The sequence below is a fragment of the Lepidochelys olivacea genome (assembly GCF_965140295.1).
Source record: "Lepidochelys olivacea isolate rLepOli2 genome assembly, chromosome: 1".
NCBI lineage: Eukaryota > Metazoa > Chordata > Testudines > Cheloniidae > Lepidochelys > Lepidochelys olivacea.
The window spans coordinates 237,935,438-237,950,715 of record NC_140411.1 but is presented as its reverse complement, the minus strand read 5'-3'; the positions used below and the strand labels follow the sequence as shown (position 1 = coordinate 237,950,715).

The 15,278-nt window shown below is 38.5% G+C and overlaps 2 protein-coding genes across 4 annotated transcripts in view; one reads left to right on the top strand and one right to left on the bottom strand.

The window, feature by feature from the left end:
- The window catches only part of PLCZ1 (phospholipase C zeta 1), a 119,664-nt gene extending 109,306 nt beyond the window's left edge, over positions 1 to 10,358 (bottom strand). Inside the window, exons 1-3 of the mRNA XM_084617412.1 lie at positions 10,253 to 10,358; positions 9,252 to 9,375; positions 5,576 to 5,810 (exon numbers count right to left, since the gene is read on the bottom strand). Coding sequence (XP_084473538.1) covers positions 5,576 to 5,810; positions 9,252 to 9,375; positions 10,253 to 10,263 — 370 coding nt within the window. The 5' untranslated portion in view covers positions 10,264 to 10,358. The remainder of the gene's footprint in view (positions 1 to 5,575; positions 5,811 to 9,251; positions 9,376 to 10,252) is intronic.
- A 60-nt stretch (positions 10,359 to 10,418) lies between these two features.
- Positions 10,419 to 12,966, top strand: CAPZA3 (capping actin protein of muscle Z-line subunit alpha 3). Of its 3 annotated transcripts, XM_084617410.1 has the most exons (3): positions 10,419 to 10,628; positions 11,012 to 11,107; positions 11,716 to 12,966. In XM_084617410.1, the coding sequence occupies exon 3, from the start codon at positions 11,742 to 11,744 to the stop codon at positions 12,633 to 12,635; it is 894 nt and encodes a 297-aa protein (XP_084473536.1). In that variant the 5' UTR covers positions 10,419 to 10,628; positions 11,012 to 11,107; positions 11,716 to 11,741; the 3' UTR covers positions 12,636 to 12,966. The 3 variants fall into 3 exon arrangements, with proteins under 3 accessions (XP_084473536.1, XP_084473535.1, XP_084473534.1); XM_084617409.1 differs by lacking the exon at positions 11,012 to 11,107; XM_084617408.1 differs by having other exon boundaries at positions 10,419 to 11,107.
- The last annotated feature ends 2,312 nt before the right edge of the window (positions 12,967 to 15,278 follow it).

The window sequence follows — 15,278 nt, the reverse complement described above, 5'->3', positions numbered from 1 at the left end:
GTTGCAGGGGCAGTGCCTGCAGAGAGGGGCAGCATGCAGAGCCACGTGCGCCCCCAGGGGCTGCAGGGGCACGTTGGCCCCTTCCAGGAGCAGTGTGGGGCCGGGCCGGGGCTGTCCAAAGTAAGTGCCGCCCCCTCCAGTGGGCAGGTTCTGAATAGCTCTTCCACCACCCAACCACCAGCCTCCCAGAGCCAGCCTTCCATGGCCCCTCCTGCACCCCAAGTCCCTGCCCCAGCCTTGAGCCCCCTCCCAGACTCCCTCCTGCAGCCCAAGCAATATTACCGATAACGGTAATATTACCATATCAACCAACAAAGAACTTGGGAGTGTTCACCTGTCTGTGTCGGGTTGATGTGCCTCTCACATTGAAGGTTTTTTGCAAAGTGGCCCCCACTTCAAAAATAGTGAAGAGGAATTATAGAATATCAGGGTTGGAAGGGACCTCAGGAGGTCATCTAGTCCAAACCCCTGCCCAAAGCAGGACCGATCCCCAATTAAATCATCCCAGCCAGGACCGCAATAAGCATTCATAGCAGTTTCCAACTTTCACATGGTAAATAAGCACCCCGACTTTCACAATAAGCCAAAAATCAAGCTAATCCCATTTCAAAACAAGGCCAAAACAAGCCAATCCCTAAGAACCCCAACACTCTTGACTAGATCCCCCCAGGGTGTAGTCTGGGACTGTGGTGGGCCCACTGTGCACCCATGACTCTCTCCCCCCCTTTGCCCCTGCTTGCCCCGGCTTGCTGGGAGCCGATCAAAAAAAAAAGAAGTAACAAGCTACAAGCCAAAAAAGCAACTCACAAGCCAATTAAGCCAAAAACAAACCCAATTTCTGCGGGGATTTTTTTTTTTTTGGTAGGTTTGGCATGTCTGATTCATAGATCTACATCTTATCCCTCAAATCCCATCCAAGCAAATGCTGGAGAAAGGATCATACAAGAAAAATACAGAGCTTAAAGGTATATAGAACTCATTAATTTAGTATTAAAGATGTTTTCTTTAATCTCACTTTATGATTCAAGACTTCTGATTTAAATTTATAACAATAAATGAGAGATAACAGAAGGCTTGTATAGGATAGAGGTCAAATTTGAAAGTTAAATAAGGGACAGCTGTCAGGTATGAGTCTCACATTCATGATGGAGCACTTCCCAAAACTGGGAAGCTTTAGCACACCATATAACTTATTCATACAGTATTTTTATGTCTGAAATTTGAATTGTGAAAGCAAATTTGAGAACTTTCCACACTGTTAATGGAATAAACACACATATAAGCTCCCTCATACGATTAGCAAATTTATAGTTATCTGGTTTCATACGTTTAAAAAGTCTCTTACCTTCACAGATATTAACATTCATAGATATTTTTATGTAGCGTACATATATAAAGCCTGGTCACTATTCGCTGTTTTCACCTTAACATATCAATGCTATCAAGCTTATCAGAAAATGGCTATTACTAATCGTGAACCAGTCAATCAAGTGTCAAAATCTGCACTCTTCACTTACTTACTGCAATATATAAGGTTAGGTTGACACAGGATTTCAATAGGTCAACCTGATTAAGAATATTCTATACACAATTCAGAATGACAGTTGTACAAAATGGACTAATAATATACTACATATGAGTGAGCTATCATGTCAATCATGTTTGAAATTTTCCAATAAATAATTCTGAGTGGGATTATCTGTTGATTAACAGAAGCATGAGCCACAGTGGTGTTCACTGAATATTATTATTTCCAATTATTAAGACAATTTCCTCACAGATGAACAAACAAGTATTTGGTTTAGTATTTAAAATTAAAACTAAAACTAGACATTACAAGGATAAACACAAGGTTCTTGGGTAGTCAGACCAGACTATTATTAATACTTTTTACCATATTATTCAGTAAAAATAGTTTTACAAAAATAATAAAACATTTTTGTGCAGTTTTACTTAATATAGTATTAACACATCTCAGAAAATGTAAGGTGACTAACTTCAATATAAGATTTCTATCTTGAAATAAAACCTCAGAAGGGCATTGGCTGCATGCCAAGCTTTTACAGCTCTGATTGGACAGTGAGAAATGTTTAATAAAGCATCAAAAATCCCTCCGTTTTTTGTATTCTCAGGAAGGCCAACAGGGGGTTCTATGCCAAGACCATGAGAATAGAGTCAAGCTCTATATTGCCCCAGCTGGAAATATTCTCTCCCCTCTGGAGCTTTGATTTTCCTCAGCTTGCTGTCAGCAGTGCCTCAGGCTGGGAAGCAACAGCTCAGAGAACCTACAGTAGATGGAACAGGGGCAGAACCAATACAGAGCCTAGAGTTGCTCCAATTTGAAAAGGCCAGCTGGCCCATAAGCAAAGGAAGTCACGCAAGAAGGGTGCAGGACTCTTGGAGGGTGAAAGAGAGCTCTCTCAACAGTTCTGGAAAGTGCTCTGGGACTATAGGTCATATGTAGTATATAAACTGCACTCAGCTCATAAGTTTCATTCTTGTAATACAAGAATAAAGTTCTGATGCACACTCTAGCAGCTCTGTCCTTTCGAAAATGAAGCTGCCAAGATATCTTAATGTGGAAAAACAAATGAAATTTTAATGTTGTTATAATAGGACAACTACTTCATTTTGAGGGACCTGTGTTCTGTGACTTCTTGCTTTATATTTGTTAATGGTGTGCAGGTTCCAATCCTGGATCACTGTGACAGACAGACTGCCCTTCAGGCTGGGAGATCTATCACCTAACATATGGCAGCCCACCCATGTTAATTTCAAGAGGTATGTCTGAACTTCAGCTCCCAAAAAGAGCTATAATTAGCCCTCGTGTTGCTTCTTCTCAGCTAAGTTGCAAATTTTGCCTCTTGTCACACAGAGCAATGAAGCTCAGCAGAGAAGCTACATCACTTAAGGCAGCCTTCACTTTCTAAACTGTAGCAGAAGTAGTTGGGCTATTACACGCAAAACAAATCCATGGTCTTCCCAGACACTATACCCAGGGCAGTGAGGTAGCAGTCAGAAAGGGAGATCAGGGACCCCTGAAGATCTTCCATCTCCACATAAGCACTTCATTTATCTCTTAGCAAGTTGAGAGCCAGTGGGAAGAGCCAATGGGATATATGATCCTTAACAATTCTCTTTTCCCTTTATTTCCAGTGGATGGATCAAACTGGAGCGGAAGAGAAACTGGGTAGAGGAGAATGCCAAGGAACAGGGGACATACAGAAAATAATAGGAAAAACAAAAACAAAATGGAATTAAGAAAAGAATGAAATCAGGACATAGAAGAAGAAGAAAAGGGAATGGAAAAAAGTAATATAAGACGACAACTTTTAGGCTAGTACATTTATTTTTAATATTTTTGTAGTATACCTATATATAATTTTTCATAAATTAAAAACCCACCAAGTAATAAAAAAGGATCTGTCCCTGAGTAAAACTACCCCCAAACCTTAGTCCAACCACTCCTTGATAGCCTAAGAGACAAGAAAAGAATTATGAAATCATACAGAACATAGGTATAATTGAAAATAATTTCACACCATAGCAATTAAAGTGGAAGAGCCTTTATATTGTAGTTTATATTCCACAAGAGATCAATTCTCTTCCAGAAAGAGATGGGAGATGTTCAGCTAACTGAACAATCCAACTGGTTAAGCATTCTTGGGTGCTTTTAAAATTAAATTGGTTGAGAATGTTGATGGTGTCCCTAGCCTCCGTTTGTCATAAGCTGGGAGTGGGCAACAGGGGATGGATCACAGGATGATTACCTGTTCTGTTCATTCCTTCTGGGGCACCTGGCACTGGCCACTGTCAGAGGACAGGATACTGAGCTAAATGGAACTTTGGTCTGACCCAGTATGGCCGTTCTTATGTTCTTATGATCCATTTTGCACTCAGAATACTGAGCAATCAAAAACACTAGATAGAGAATACTAGCAATTCTCCTAATGGAATGTCCCATAAGGAGAATCCAAATAGGTGTATTATCAACATTTGTTTGTACTTACACACAAATTTAATACAATGCAGACAATGTAATTAATTAACTAATTTTTATTGTTGGGGCTATGTTTTATAGCAAAAGTGGGTTATATTCAGGGCTGCGTGTTTTCCATGGCCATAGTATTTGCAGTGGAATTCCCCTTCCCCCAGAATTATGCTTCAGAATCTAAGCTTTGATTTTTCTTTTTTAATTAATACATATATTTCTAGTTGTCATGGTTGCAAAGTAACTCTTGAAAATGTGAACTAAGTATACACCAATGCTGTATTATTTTACTGAGTTTGCACACAGTCTGGACCCTTAATGCAGAATTTAGATTCAGCTTGTTGCACAGTATACAGGGTCTTGATTGTATCAATTTTTGCTTAGTTCCCAACAGCACTCAACTCAACTTTGTGAGTCTTATGTGTAAGTACCCACTCCAAAAGTATGACTGTCACTACTTGAAAGAAACGTAGATACTTATTAGTATTTTAAAAACACACATTCAGACTTGAATAATGACATGGTTGAAGTAATGTATCAAAAGCTAGTACTATTCGGAGACATGTAAGCTATGTCCTATCTTGTACTGAACTGATAACAATATACTAACAAAAACCGACTTACAAATAACATAACAAAATCAAACTCTTTTATTAAGGAGCTCACAAAAAATTATCTTCATTTTAATGTGGTTGTGAAACAGATCTTTTAAGCTAAAGTAAGTTACATATAATTTAGTTCTGATACGATTTATTCTTGTTTTAATAATTATTGTCCTTAGTCTTCAAGTTTCAACAAGACAAATTAAAAAAAGGTCTCTAGCTACAAAATAAGTAATGATTCAAAACTTCATTTTACTTTTGCACATTTAAAATACATTTTTAATGTATTTATTCTTCTATTGTAAGCTAATGTTGAAGAGCAATATCATATGATGGAGAGGATATTTGGCTAAGGACATACAGTTTTCATTTTTCATCTCTTTAGCGCGTGATTCAAATTCATCTTGATTAATAAAACAAAATGAGTTTTGATAGACTAGTTCAATCAACAAGAAGTGTCAGACAGTTTTACAGCCCAGCACAGCAAGAGCCATTTCACATTTCTCATGGGCCTAACAAAATATTCAGGGCTAGCCATATTTTTCCATGATCTTACATAAAATGCTTCTACACAGGAGACCCTATACAACTTTTGGACCGGTCTGGGGTACAAAACTGGAATTTGAATCACCTACCTATAGGAAATTGTGTGTCCTACATTTGAGCCATATCCTGTATAAATTTATGGTGAATGTATTAAAGATTTCTTGTGATAATATATCCATTGTAGTTTAAGGATCTGAATTTGAAAAACAACTAATATTCTGTCCACGTGCTTACTAACAAATCTCAAATTCTCTCTTACTTTATTTAGGAAAGCAGATACTTATCTTACACAGTTTACAGATTTTTCATACATTTCATAATATTTTTATAGTCAGTTAAGTATTCAAAAATAAATATACATACATACATAAATAGTAACACAGTAAAATAAAATCTGAAAATCCAACATTTGTGTTATGTTAAAGATATAGTGTACCTTCTTCAATGGGTTCATACTTTGCAATGAGTTCAGAGGCAATTGCTTCATCAGCATCAATTACAAATTGTTCTTTTCTGAGAAACTCAATCAGGTTTGTTTCAGGTAGAATTTTGCGGTTTGGAGAATAACTGAAGAAAAGTTCATGTATTTCACTTCTGTGTGCAAGGGCTCGATAAATTGCCCTGAATTCTTCGATAGTAATAGTTCCAGTCTTCCGCTGATTACTTGTTTTCTGAAAACAAAAATGATTGAGTACAAACATACATTAAAATCACTGCATTAAAATGTAAAAATGTAACAGAGCCATTATATCAGTTAAAACATTGAGCCATAATGTTTCTTCAGTACATGGTCATGATCCAATACTATTTTGTTCTAACAGGTGATGCAGATAGTAAATCTTAGAATTTGGCCTTGGTTCTTAAAAATGTCTATTATTTTAAGTAATTAAGTTTAAATTGTATTGCATAACAACGCTGCATACTGTCAATTACAAAATATTTGTGTATATTTTATATTATCAGATTAGAATGCATGAATTCAAAACAAAATCTTGTACTGAAACATGTATTTAAATTTCATAAAACTGTATCACAAAGAACGATTATCATGATAGTGAAATAGTAAATATATTCTTACACATCAACAGTTACTATTTTAAATAATTTTGTAAATACTGTAAGGCTCTATTTTAAAATTAGGAAGAGTACACATTCCTCAAACAAGTGAATTAAGAATGATCAAATTATCATAAGATCAAAGTCCTATGGCAGGTCACATCTAAGATGTTTTTTTCAAGTTTAAAGATATGACTTTGCTCCACTTTTAAGAGACTAAGATCAGTTAAGCTCTGACCAACTATTCATACACTTAGAATTCCTAAATTATACATATGTTTTTTGTAAATGGGGCTTTTAAAATGTTAGAATATGGATTCATTTCAATGTTTGATTATCAAAAGCCACTAGAAAATAAGAACGGTGAAAAAAGAGGTAGAAATAAATTAGAATGAGGGTAACTGAGTATCTCTGGCATACACATTTTTCAAAGACTCACCAAAATAATTTATCTTTTAAAATCATCTAAATAATATATGGAATTCAGTTTTCCCAGTGTACATTTTTTCTCTTTAATTTTTTTAAATTATTGTTCATAAAAGGGGCCATAATGTGCTAGCCCTTGTGACTGAACAAGCTCTGTTTATTTGCAAAACAAACACAGCACAGGAAATTTAAATAAAAACTTCATTGCACTACCCTCTACCAATGTGCTTCAACTCTCTTCTACAAAGATCACCACTGTAGTTGAGAGAAATTTAGTATTATTCAGTTCTTAAGCCCTGAGACTACCATGGAGGATAGTAATTAGTGCCTTATATTATGTCAGCCATGGTGGCTAGTGCCTAGTAAAAACTGGCCTGACAAGGAAAATGACCAACTATCATTTGATAAAGATTTTTGTTCACTACCAATCTAGGATGGATTTGAAACAATGTCCTAGAGATGAAAGATTCAATATTACATTACTAGTTCCCTCCTGAGCAATCTAGTCATTAGTGAAATAGATTTCTAAATGTGTAAACTGGCGTAAAACTAAAAATTGTATTAAGTAACCAAAATCAATGCAACAGAAAAGTATTTGGGGGGCTTCTAACAATAATCTATTAATTCCTTTCCAAACTAGTATCTTATTACTGATTGCTTGAACGAAGCTAGTAATAAATGTTTAGTACTGACTGAGAAATTGCAACTTCCCAGCTCCACGGAAGCATTTGGAAACTACAGTAATGGGGACTATATAAGTATCTAGATAGAAAGATTACTACAGATTTATATTAGAGACACAAGGTGGGTGAGGTAACATCTTTTACTGGATCAATTTCTGTTGGTGAAAGAGACACAAGCTATCAAGCTTACAAAGAGCTCTTCTTCAGGTCTGTGTAAGCTCAAAAGCTTGTCTCTTTCACCAACAAAAGTTGGTCCAATAAAAGATATTACCTCACCCAACATATCTCTCTAATATCCTGGGACCAACATGGCTACAATAGCACTGCAATCTATAGATTTCTCTGTGTCTCTAGTTCCTTATCATATCTTTAGTTTCATTAATGCACCTCAACTCTTTGCTATACAGAAAATGTAGTAAGTTTAACAAAAGGCTTTCCTGTTTAAATGAAAGCTTCAGAAAATGTATTATTCTTTAACAAATCTTAATCTCCCCATTTCTTCTGATTTTACCTAAAGTAATATGCCAGAAAAAGATATTTACATTTTAAAAAAGGAAAGAAAAAGAAAAGCAGTACATTGGTAAAACACCTGCATATGTGTCTCTCATACAGAATGAACTGTTTAGTCATAGCCCTTCAACTCTCTCTTAAAGAGCAATGAATTTGTAATAGTACTGTATCCAATCAGATCATTCCTATTCAACACAGGCCACTCCTTCAAGTAATTATTCTTTTTTCAGTCTACAGTCATTTACCTAAAATTTCTCCCCAAAAAAAACATAACAGAAAGCCCATAAAAGCAATAAACTCAAAATTTGCTAACTCTCAAGAGCGTCCAAAGGGTCAGCACACTCAGGCTTTGTAAGACTGCTACAGGAAGTAAATTCCAGAGTTGAGGGTCCTCCATCAAAAATGCTCTGTCATCAGCCTCGGTGTTTAAATTTGGAGAGCATTATCTTGAAACACCTTAGTTAACCTGAACTGTCATGGTGGTGTTATGATTTGAGAAGTCATTCTTCAGGTAGCCAGAATCCAAGCCACATATGGCCTCATACAACAAAGTCAACACCTTCAAGTAAATGAAATGAATGCAACTGCAAAAGTGTCTCATAAACACAAAGTTACCATAAGGGTACACCAATATTGCCATGAATTTTCTGTTCCACAAAATATCCACTTCATAAAAATAAATGGTCACATTATTTCTAGAAAATTTTTCATAGAGTAGGAAAGCATAGGAATAGGAAGAGATTTCTTTTCAATACAATAGTTTCAATGTTGAACATCCTACAATAGAATCAAGTCAACATTTTTGGAAGTTGATATTATCTACCATTCTACAAAGAAATCTACCTGCCAGGTTTGCAGTGCTAATTTAAAACTAGAGACTTGTAAATGTTATTTTAAAACTATGCACATTCCATTTCAAATCATTATTATTCTTGTAATAACAATTAACACAAATTTGATCAATAGTTGTCAAATTTGACTCTTTGAGATCCTATTGGTTAATTATCTTTTTGACAATTATTAGTGTGTTTGAAATCCAAACACTGCAGTAAACCCTTTGCCAACTGGTGGTTGACTAGTGGCTTTTGTTAAATTAATTTTGTAGTTAATTCAATTCCTTATAGTAAGATGTAAACATCATCAATTCTAATGAAACTAAAAAGGGTATTGGTTTTGTGGAGACTGAATTCTCCTCCTATCACCTAGGGATGATCCCAGAACATGTTGGGGAGGCAGTAAGAAAGAGATTGTATTGATGCTGCCTATGCCATGCTACAGATAAATACAAGGCTTTTGTCCACTCAGCCGTTAATTTGGCACATTTATTTAACAAAAATATTAAAAAAAAAAAAAACACCCAAAAAACCCAACCAAACAGTCCCTTAGGTGTCTGGTCATTCTGAATATACTTACATCAATACATGGCTATTTTCTCACCTTAAAAACATATTTTACATGAACGTAATCAAAAGGGATGTTTAACTTAACAAGTAATTTCAACGTCTTGTCTAAATTAATCTTTCCGTTTCTAAACTCATCCTGAATGATGGACAAAAACCATGTAAGGAAAAACAGGTTAAGGAAATGTGTAATGCATTTAATTGTTTTGTTTTTTTTTGGGGGGGGGAAATGCATTTGATTCTTAAGCCAAACATATTAGCGATTTTTCTACTATTATACTTTCTCCGTCTCTGGTTCCAAATAATTAACTGAAAAATATTTCTGTTATTTATTCTGTTACAATGCTGAGCTAAAGGGTGCTGGAGGAGGAAGAGCAGCCTATGGGGAAGAAAGGCAAAAAGGGATAAGAAAGATGAAATGGCATAGACAATAAATGGAAACAGATGCGTTAAGACATCCAATGGTAGTAAACGTGAAAAGGAATAAGGTTTAATGCGGGTAAAGAGTGAAGGGGGTGGGGGATTCACAGATTAAAGAAAATAGGGTAGTGGAGGAAAGCAATAAAAAGGGTAGAAGAGGTGCAGGAGCGTGAAAGCAATGGGGAGCCAGGTGTGAACAGGCTAATGTGGACAGGGAGCTCACAAGGTTGAGTGACAATGAAGAAGATTTCGGTTGTTAATGGGGGTGGCTAGAAGAGCTTAACGGGGTTTCAAAACAGCGTCAGAGGAGGGAGGGGTGTTGGGGGGGAGGTCTGGGGGAAGGTGGGCTGGCCTTGCACTGGGGACTCTTTTTTTCTTCGGGGGGGGGGGTGTCTCCCTACTGTGGGGTCGGGGAGACCTGGCGGGGGCGGGGTCTTCTCTCTTAGGGACGTGCCCAGTGCACGGGGGAGGGGGGGACAAGGGAGGGGGAGTCTGTCCCGCCCTGTTCGCGCGGCGGGGGCGGGGTCTTCTCTCTTAGGGACGTGCCCAGTGCACGGGGGAGGGGGAGTCTGTCCCGCCCTGTTCGCGCGGCGGGGGCGGGGTCGATGATAAGGATATTTGGCCTCCATGGTGGACTCCGCATCGCCCTGCGCCTCTCCGGGGTCTGGTCACTCCGATGGTGTCAGCAGCGGCTCCCAGCGCGGCATCACCCCGGCCCGGCTCCTCTCAGGACCCCTCCTCCCCGCCTCCCCCACCGCGCGGGGATCCCGCCCCTCCCCGGCCAACCGCCCTCGCCGCTGCCCAGAGGGAAGAGAGAACCCGTCGCCGCCGGAGCGCCGGCCGGCACGCGGGGGGCCTGTGACGCCACAAACGGCCCGGCCACGTGGGACGCCCCCCGCCCCTCCTCGCTCTCCCCAGGCCACGCGACTAGACCCGCTTCCTCCGGCCCCCTCGCCGCGCGTGGCCGGCGAGGAGACCCGCTCCCGGGCGGCAGGTGATTTACCTGTTCCCGCGCTCACACGGTACCCTGGCAACGCGGCACAAAAGCTGGGCCAATTCCGCTGCCGTAGTCGGATCCCGCCAGAGAGGCGGGTTGCATCCCGTGTTGCCTTGTGTCCGCCTGGCCTTCCGAACCTGCCCAGCAGGGCCCTTCCTCCCTTTGCCCCAGGGCTAGATCGTGCAGTGCCCGCCTCATCCCACCCTCCAGAAGCCCCAGGCTCGCCCTGGGGATTTATCCCCCTGCCCATTTATCCCACTTCTTAGCCCCACTGAACCCGCGGGATAGTCCCAGGGTCATTTGCAGCCCTTACCTCCTCCAGCGTTCAAGTGCCTGGCAAACTCACTGTTGCTTTTCGCCCTTCATATGCCCTAAATCAGGGGTTTCCGAAGTGTGGCACATGATCCGGGGGCCAGGGCTAGTGTGTGCGCTTGATGTTCCATGTGCTCATGTCGCAACAGTTCTCTAAGAAGGTGGTAGGTGAACTAATAAAAGCTTTGGGAACTGCTCTAGATCTATCCAGAACTCTTTCCACCTGTTCTCGCTTCAGCTGCTTTAGATTTTTTAGGGCCATTTCAGAAAACCGTTACATCATCAACAGTTCTTGAGCTTTCCAGGGTGGTGATTTTTATTGTTACTATGTCTATTATTTTCCAGTCTTTTTATTTCATTGTTGCTTTATCAAAAGCATTGCATCTTCTGAGTATGTTTCTGGTTCTCTAAAACATTCATGTTGAAGCTCTCCATAGTTGAGTTTTCATTCTGGTATCCTAATTTGTGGATCCCTAGCCAACCGTCTTCCATATGACAACATAAACATGGCCATAGCTTAGGAGAATTAGTTTTTCATGTGCTGCCAGTAAATATTTTCCACTGTGACAATTTTTCCAAAAGCTCTAGCTCTGTTTAATCATTTTCTTTTGATCTCACTAATATTTCTAGATCTTTCCAGGTACAGCTTTAGAGCACACACAAAAGTTCTGGATGTTACCAAGAAACGTTTTTGCTGTGACATCCTCAGGTGTTTTAAAATATTTTTAATAACAATTTTCACATTAGCAAATTGTTCATGCTTTCATTTCAGGTTCACCACCACAGAAATATACCACAATGTCCAACAAATGTGATTTGTCTAAGGAAGAGAAAGAGTGGGTCATATGCCATCTGCTGTATCAGGCACCTCCAGGCGAATTCTGCCGTGTTTTTGAAGATCTCTGTATTCTGGTCCAGGACGATGACCTGATGAGGCAAGAGGCTGCCCAGGTCTGTGCCCATCACAATAAGAACAATTTCACCTTAGTCCGAATAAAAGGAACCAATGTGCTGGTGACTCGCTACAATGACGTAGGAGGAAATAGCTTTTTTGACCCTAAAAATAAATTTTCTTTCAAATTTGATCACTTGAGTGGAATATCAAACAAATTTCAGCTCCATAGGGTAGCATGGGATGAGACAGAGCTATGGAGAACAGCCCTAAATAGTGCTTTAAAGGCATATGTGAATAGTCACTTTCCTTCAGGGGACTGCAGTGTGTTTAGAAAAAAATTGAAAAACAGGCAGATAATTGTGGTCTGTATTGTGGGTCATCAGTACAAACAGCTGGGTTTCTGGAATTGTCCTTGGAAAGGTGAATGGACTTTTTCCCAGATTCCAGTTATTACTCAGGTTACAGGGGCCATTCATATGCAAGTACACTACTTTAAAGATGCTAATCTCCACATGACAATCTGCAAGACTGTTGAAGAGACCTTGCATGTAATTGACCCAGCCCAGTTGGCCATAGATTTTGTGAAACTCATAAAAACTGAAGACAACAAATTTCACATTGCCATGCTGGAAAACTTCCAAGCTTTGACAAATGAAATCTGGAGAAAAATTCTACAAAGGCAGCTCCCAGTCACTCGCACTGTCATTAACTGGAATAAACTGCTGACCAATCAGAGCATGAAAGCCAATATTTCCAGTTGTGAGGTGCCACTGAGTGTCCTGAAGTGCACTGTTTGAGTAAAATATAGCCCAAATAAAACTAACGATCACTATGGAAAGTGGATTTATTTTATTCATTTGACTTTTTTCTGGCTATGGGGAATATAAAGCCTTTTACCACAAGGTTGCCATTTTGAATCTAATCCAGTTCAGTAATATCTAAAAGTTATTACTGGTTGATGTTTTTCTTAATGCAAGGATTTTCCCGTCTTTTTCTGATTCAGCTGGCACTGACCACTGTCAGAGATAGGATAGTATCAGAGGAGTAGCCATTTTAGTCTGTATCCACAAAAACAACAAGAAGTTTGATGGCACCTAAAAGACTAACAGATTTATTTGGGCATAAGCTTTCGTGGGTAAAAAACCCCACTTCTTCAGATGCATGGAGTGAAAATTACAAATGCAAGCATAAGTATACTGACGCATGAAGAGAAGGGAGTTACCTTACAAGTGGAGAATCAGAATTGGCCTTGTTAACAGTGGTTCTGCACTTGTAAGGTAACTCCCTTCTCTTCATGTGTCAGTATATTTATGCCTGCATCTGTAATTTTCACTCCATGCATCTGAAAAGGTGGGGTTTTTTACCCACAAAAGCTTATGCCCAAATAAATCGGTTAGTCTTTAAGGTGCCTGAGATAGGATACTGTCTAGATGGACCACTTGTCTGATCCAATATGGAAAGTCATATTTCTATGTATTTTTCACCAGTTTTAAATTGACTTACATTTTTAAATAAAAATAATTGAATTTAATCTCACATTTTATGTTAACTTTCATTTTGGGGCAGATGGTAATGCTTGTTTAATAAGGATATTAAGGGACAAATATGAGATTATCAGAATAGCATTGAAACCCAAGAAGCTCAACCTCCAAGTTTTGTTCACATATATCAATATTTATCTCGAGGAAAGATATAATGCAGTCACATAAACTAAGGGAAACATGGAAACAGGAGGCATAAATCTATTACAGCCAGGGTTGGAACTATGCCAGGTCCCACCAGGGATGTGTCCTAGTAGTTCAAGAAGAAACTTTAATTCATGTATTCTGCTATCCCATAATGACAGGTAACTGGGCCACCTCCTCTCTCAGTTTTGACAATTGAATTATAACTAGGGCTGTCATATGATTAAAAATATTAATCACGATTAATTTCACGGTTAAAAAAATAATTGTGATTAATCACACTGTTAATAATAAAATGCCATTTATTTAAATATTTTTTGATGTTTTCTACATTTTCAGATATATTGATTTCAATTACAATACAGAATACAAAATATACAGTGTTCAATTTATATTTATTTTTGATTACAAATATTTGCACTGTAAAAAACAAAAGAAATAGTATTTTTCAGTTCACCTAATACAAGAACTGTAGTGCAACCTCTTTATCATGAAAGTTGAACTTACAAATGTAGAACTATGTCCAAAAATAAACTGCATTCAAAAATAAAACAATGTAAAACTTTAGAGCCTACAAGTCCACTCAGTCCTACTTCAGCCAATTGCTCAGACAAACAAGTTTGGTTGTAATTTGCAGGAGGTAATGTTGCCTGCTTCTTGCTTACAATGTCACCTGAAAGTGAGAACAGGCATTCGCATGGCACGGTTGTAGCTGGCATCATAAGATATTTATGTGCCAGATGCAGTAAAGATTCGTATGTCCCTTCGTGCTTCAACCACCCTAATGATGGATTCTGCTTGATAACGATCCAAAGGAGAGCAGACTGACGCATGTTCATTTTCATCATCTGAGTCAGATGCTGGAGAAGGTTGATTTTCTTTTTTGATGGTTCGGGTTATTAGTTTCTGCATCTGAGTGTTGCTCTTTTAAAACTTCTGAAAGCATGCTCCACAACTCATCCCTCTCAGATTTTGGACAGCACTTCAGATTCTTAAACCTTGGGTCGAGTGCTGTAGCTATTTTTGCAAATCTCACATTGGTACCTTTTTTGCGTTTTGTCAAATCTGCCGTGAAAGTGTTCTTAAAACGAACATGTGCTGGGTCATCATCCACTGCTATAACCTGAATTATATGGCAAAATGTGGGTAAAACAGAACAGGAGACATACAATTCTCCCCCAAGGAGTTCAGTCACAAATTTAATTAATGCATTATTTTTTTAACAAGCATCATCAGCATGGAAGCATGTCCTCTTGAATGGTAGCTGAAGCATGAAGGGGCATATGAATGTTTAGCATATCTGGCACATAAATATCTTGCAACGCCGGCTACAAAAGTGCCATGCGGACACCTGTTTTCACTGTCAGGTGATGTAAATAAGAAGCAGGCAGCAGTATCTCCCGTAAATGTAAACAAACTTGTTTGACTTAGCGATTTGCTGAACAAAAAGTAGGACTAAGTGGACTTGTAGGCTCTAAAGTTTTACATTGTTTTGTTTTTGAGTGAAGTTATTTAACAAAAAAATTTACATTTGTAAGTTACACTTTCAGGGTAAAGAGATTGCATTACAGTACTTGTATGAGGTTAACTGAAAAATACCATTTCTTTTATCATTTTTACAGTGCAAATATTTGTAATAAAAATAATAATATAAAGTGAGCACTGTACACTTTGTATTCTGCGTTGTAATAGAAATCAATATATTTGAAAATGTAGAAAAACATCCAAAATATTTAATACATGTCAGTTGGTATT

Bases quoted from the DNA above. Each gene is read 5' to 3' on its own strand.
- CAPZA3 (XM_084617409.1), top strand. From the start codon at position 11,742: ATGTCCAACAAATGTGATTTGTCTAAGGAAGAGAAAGAGTGGGTCATA.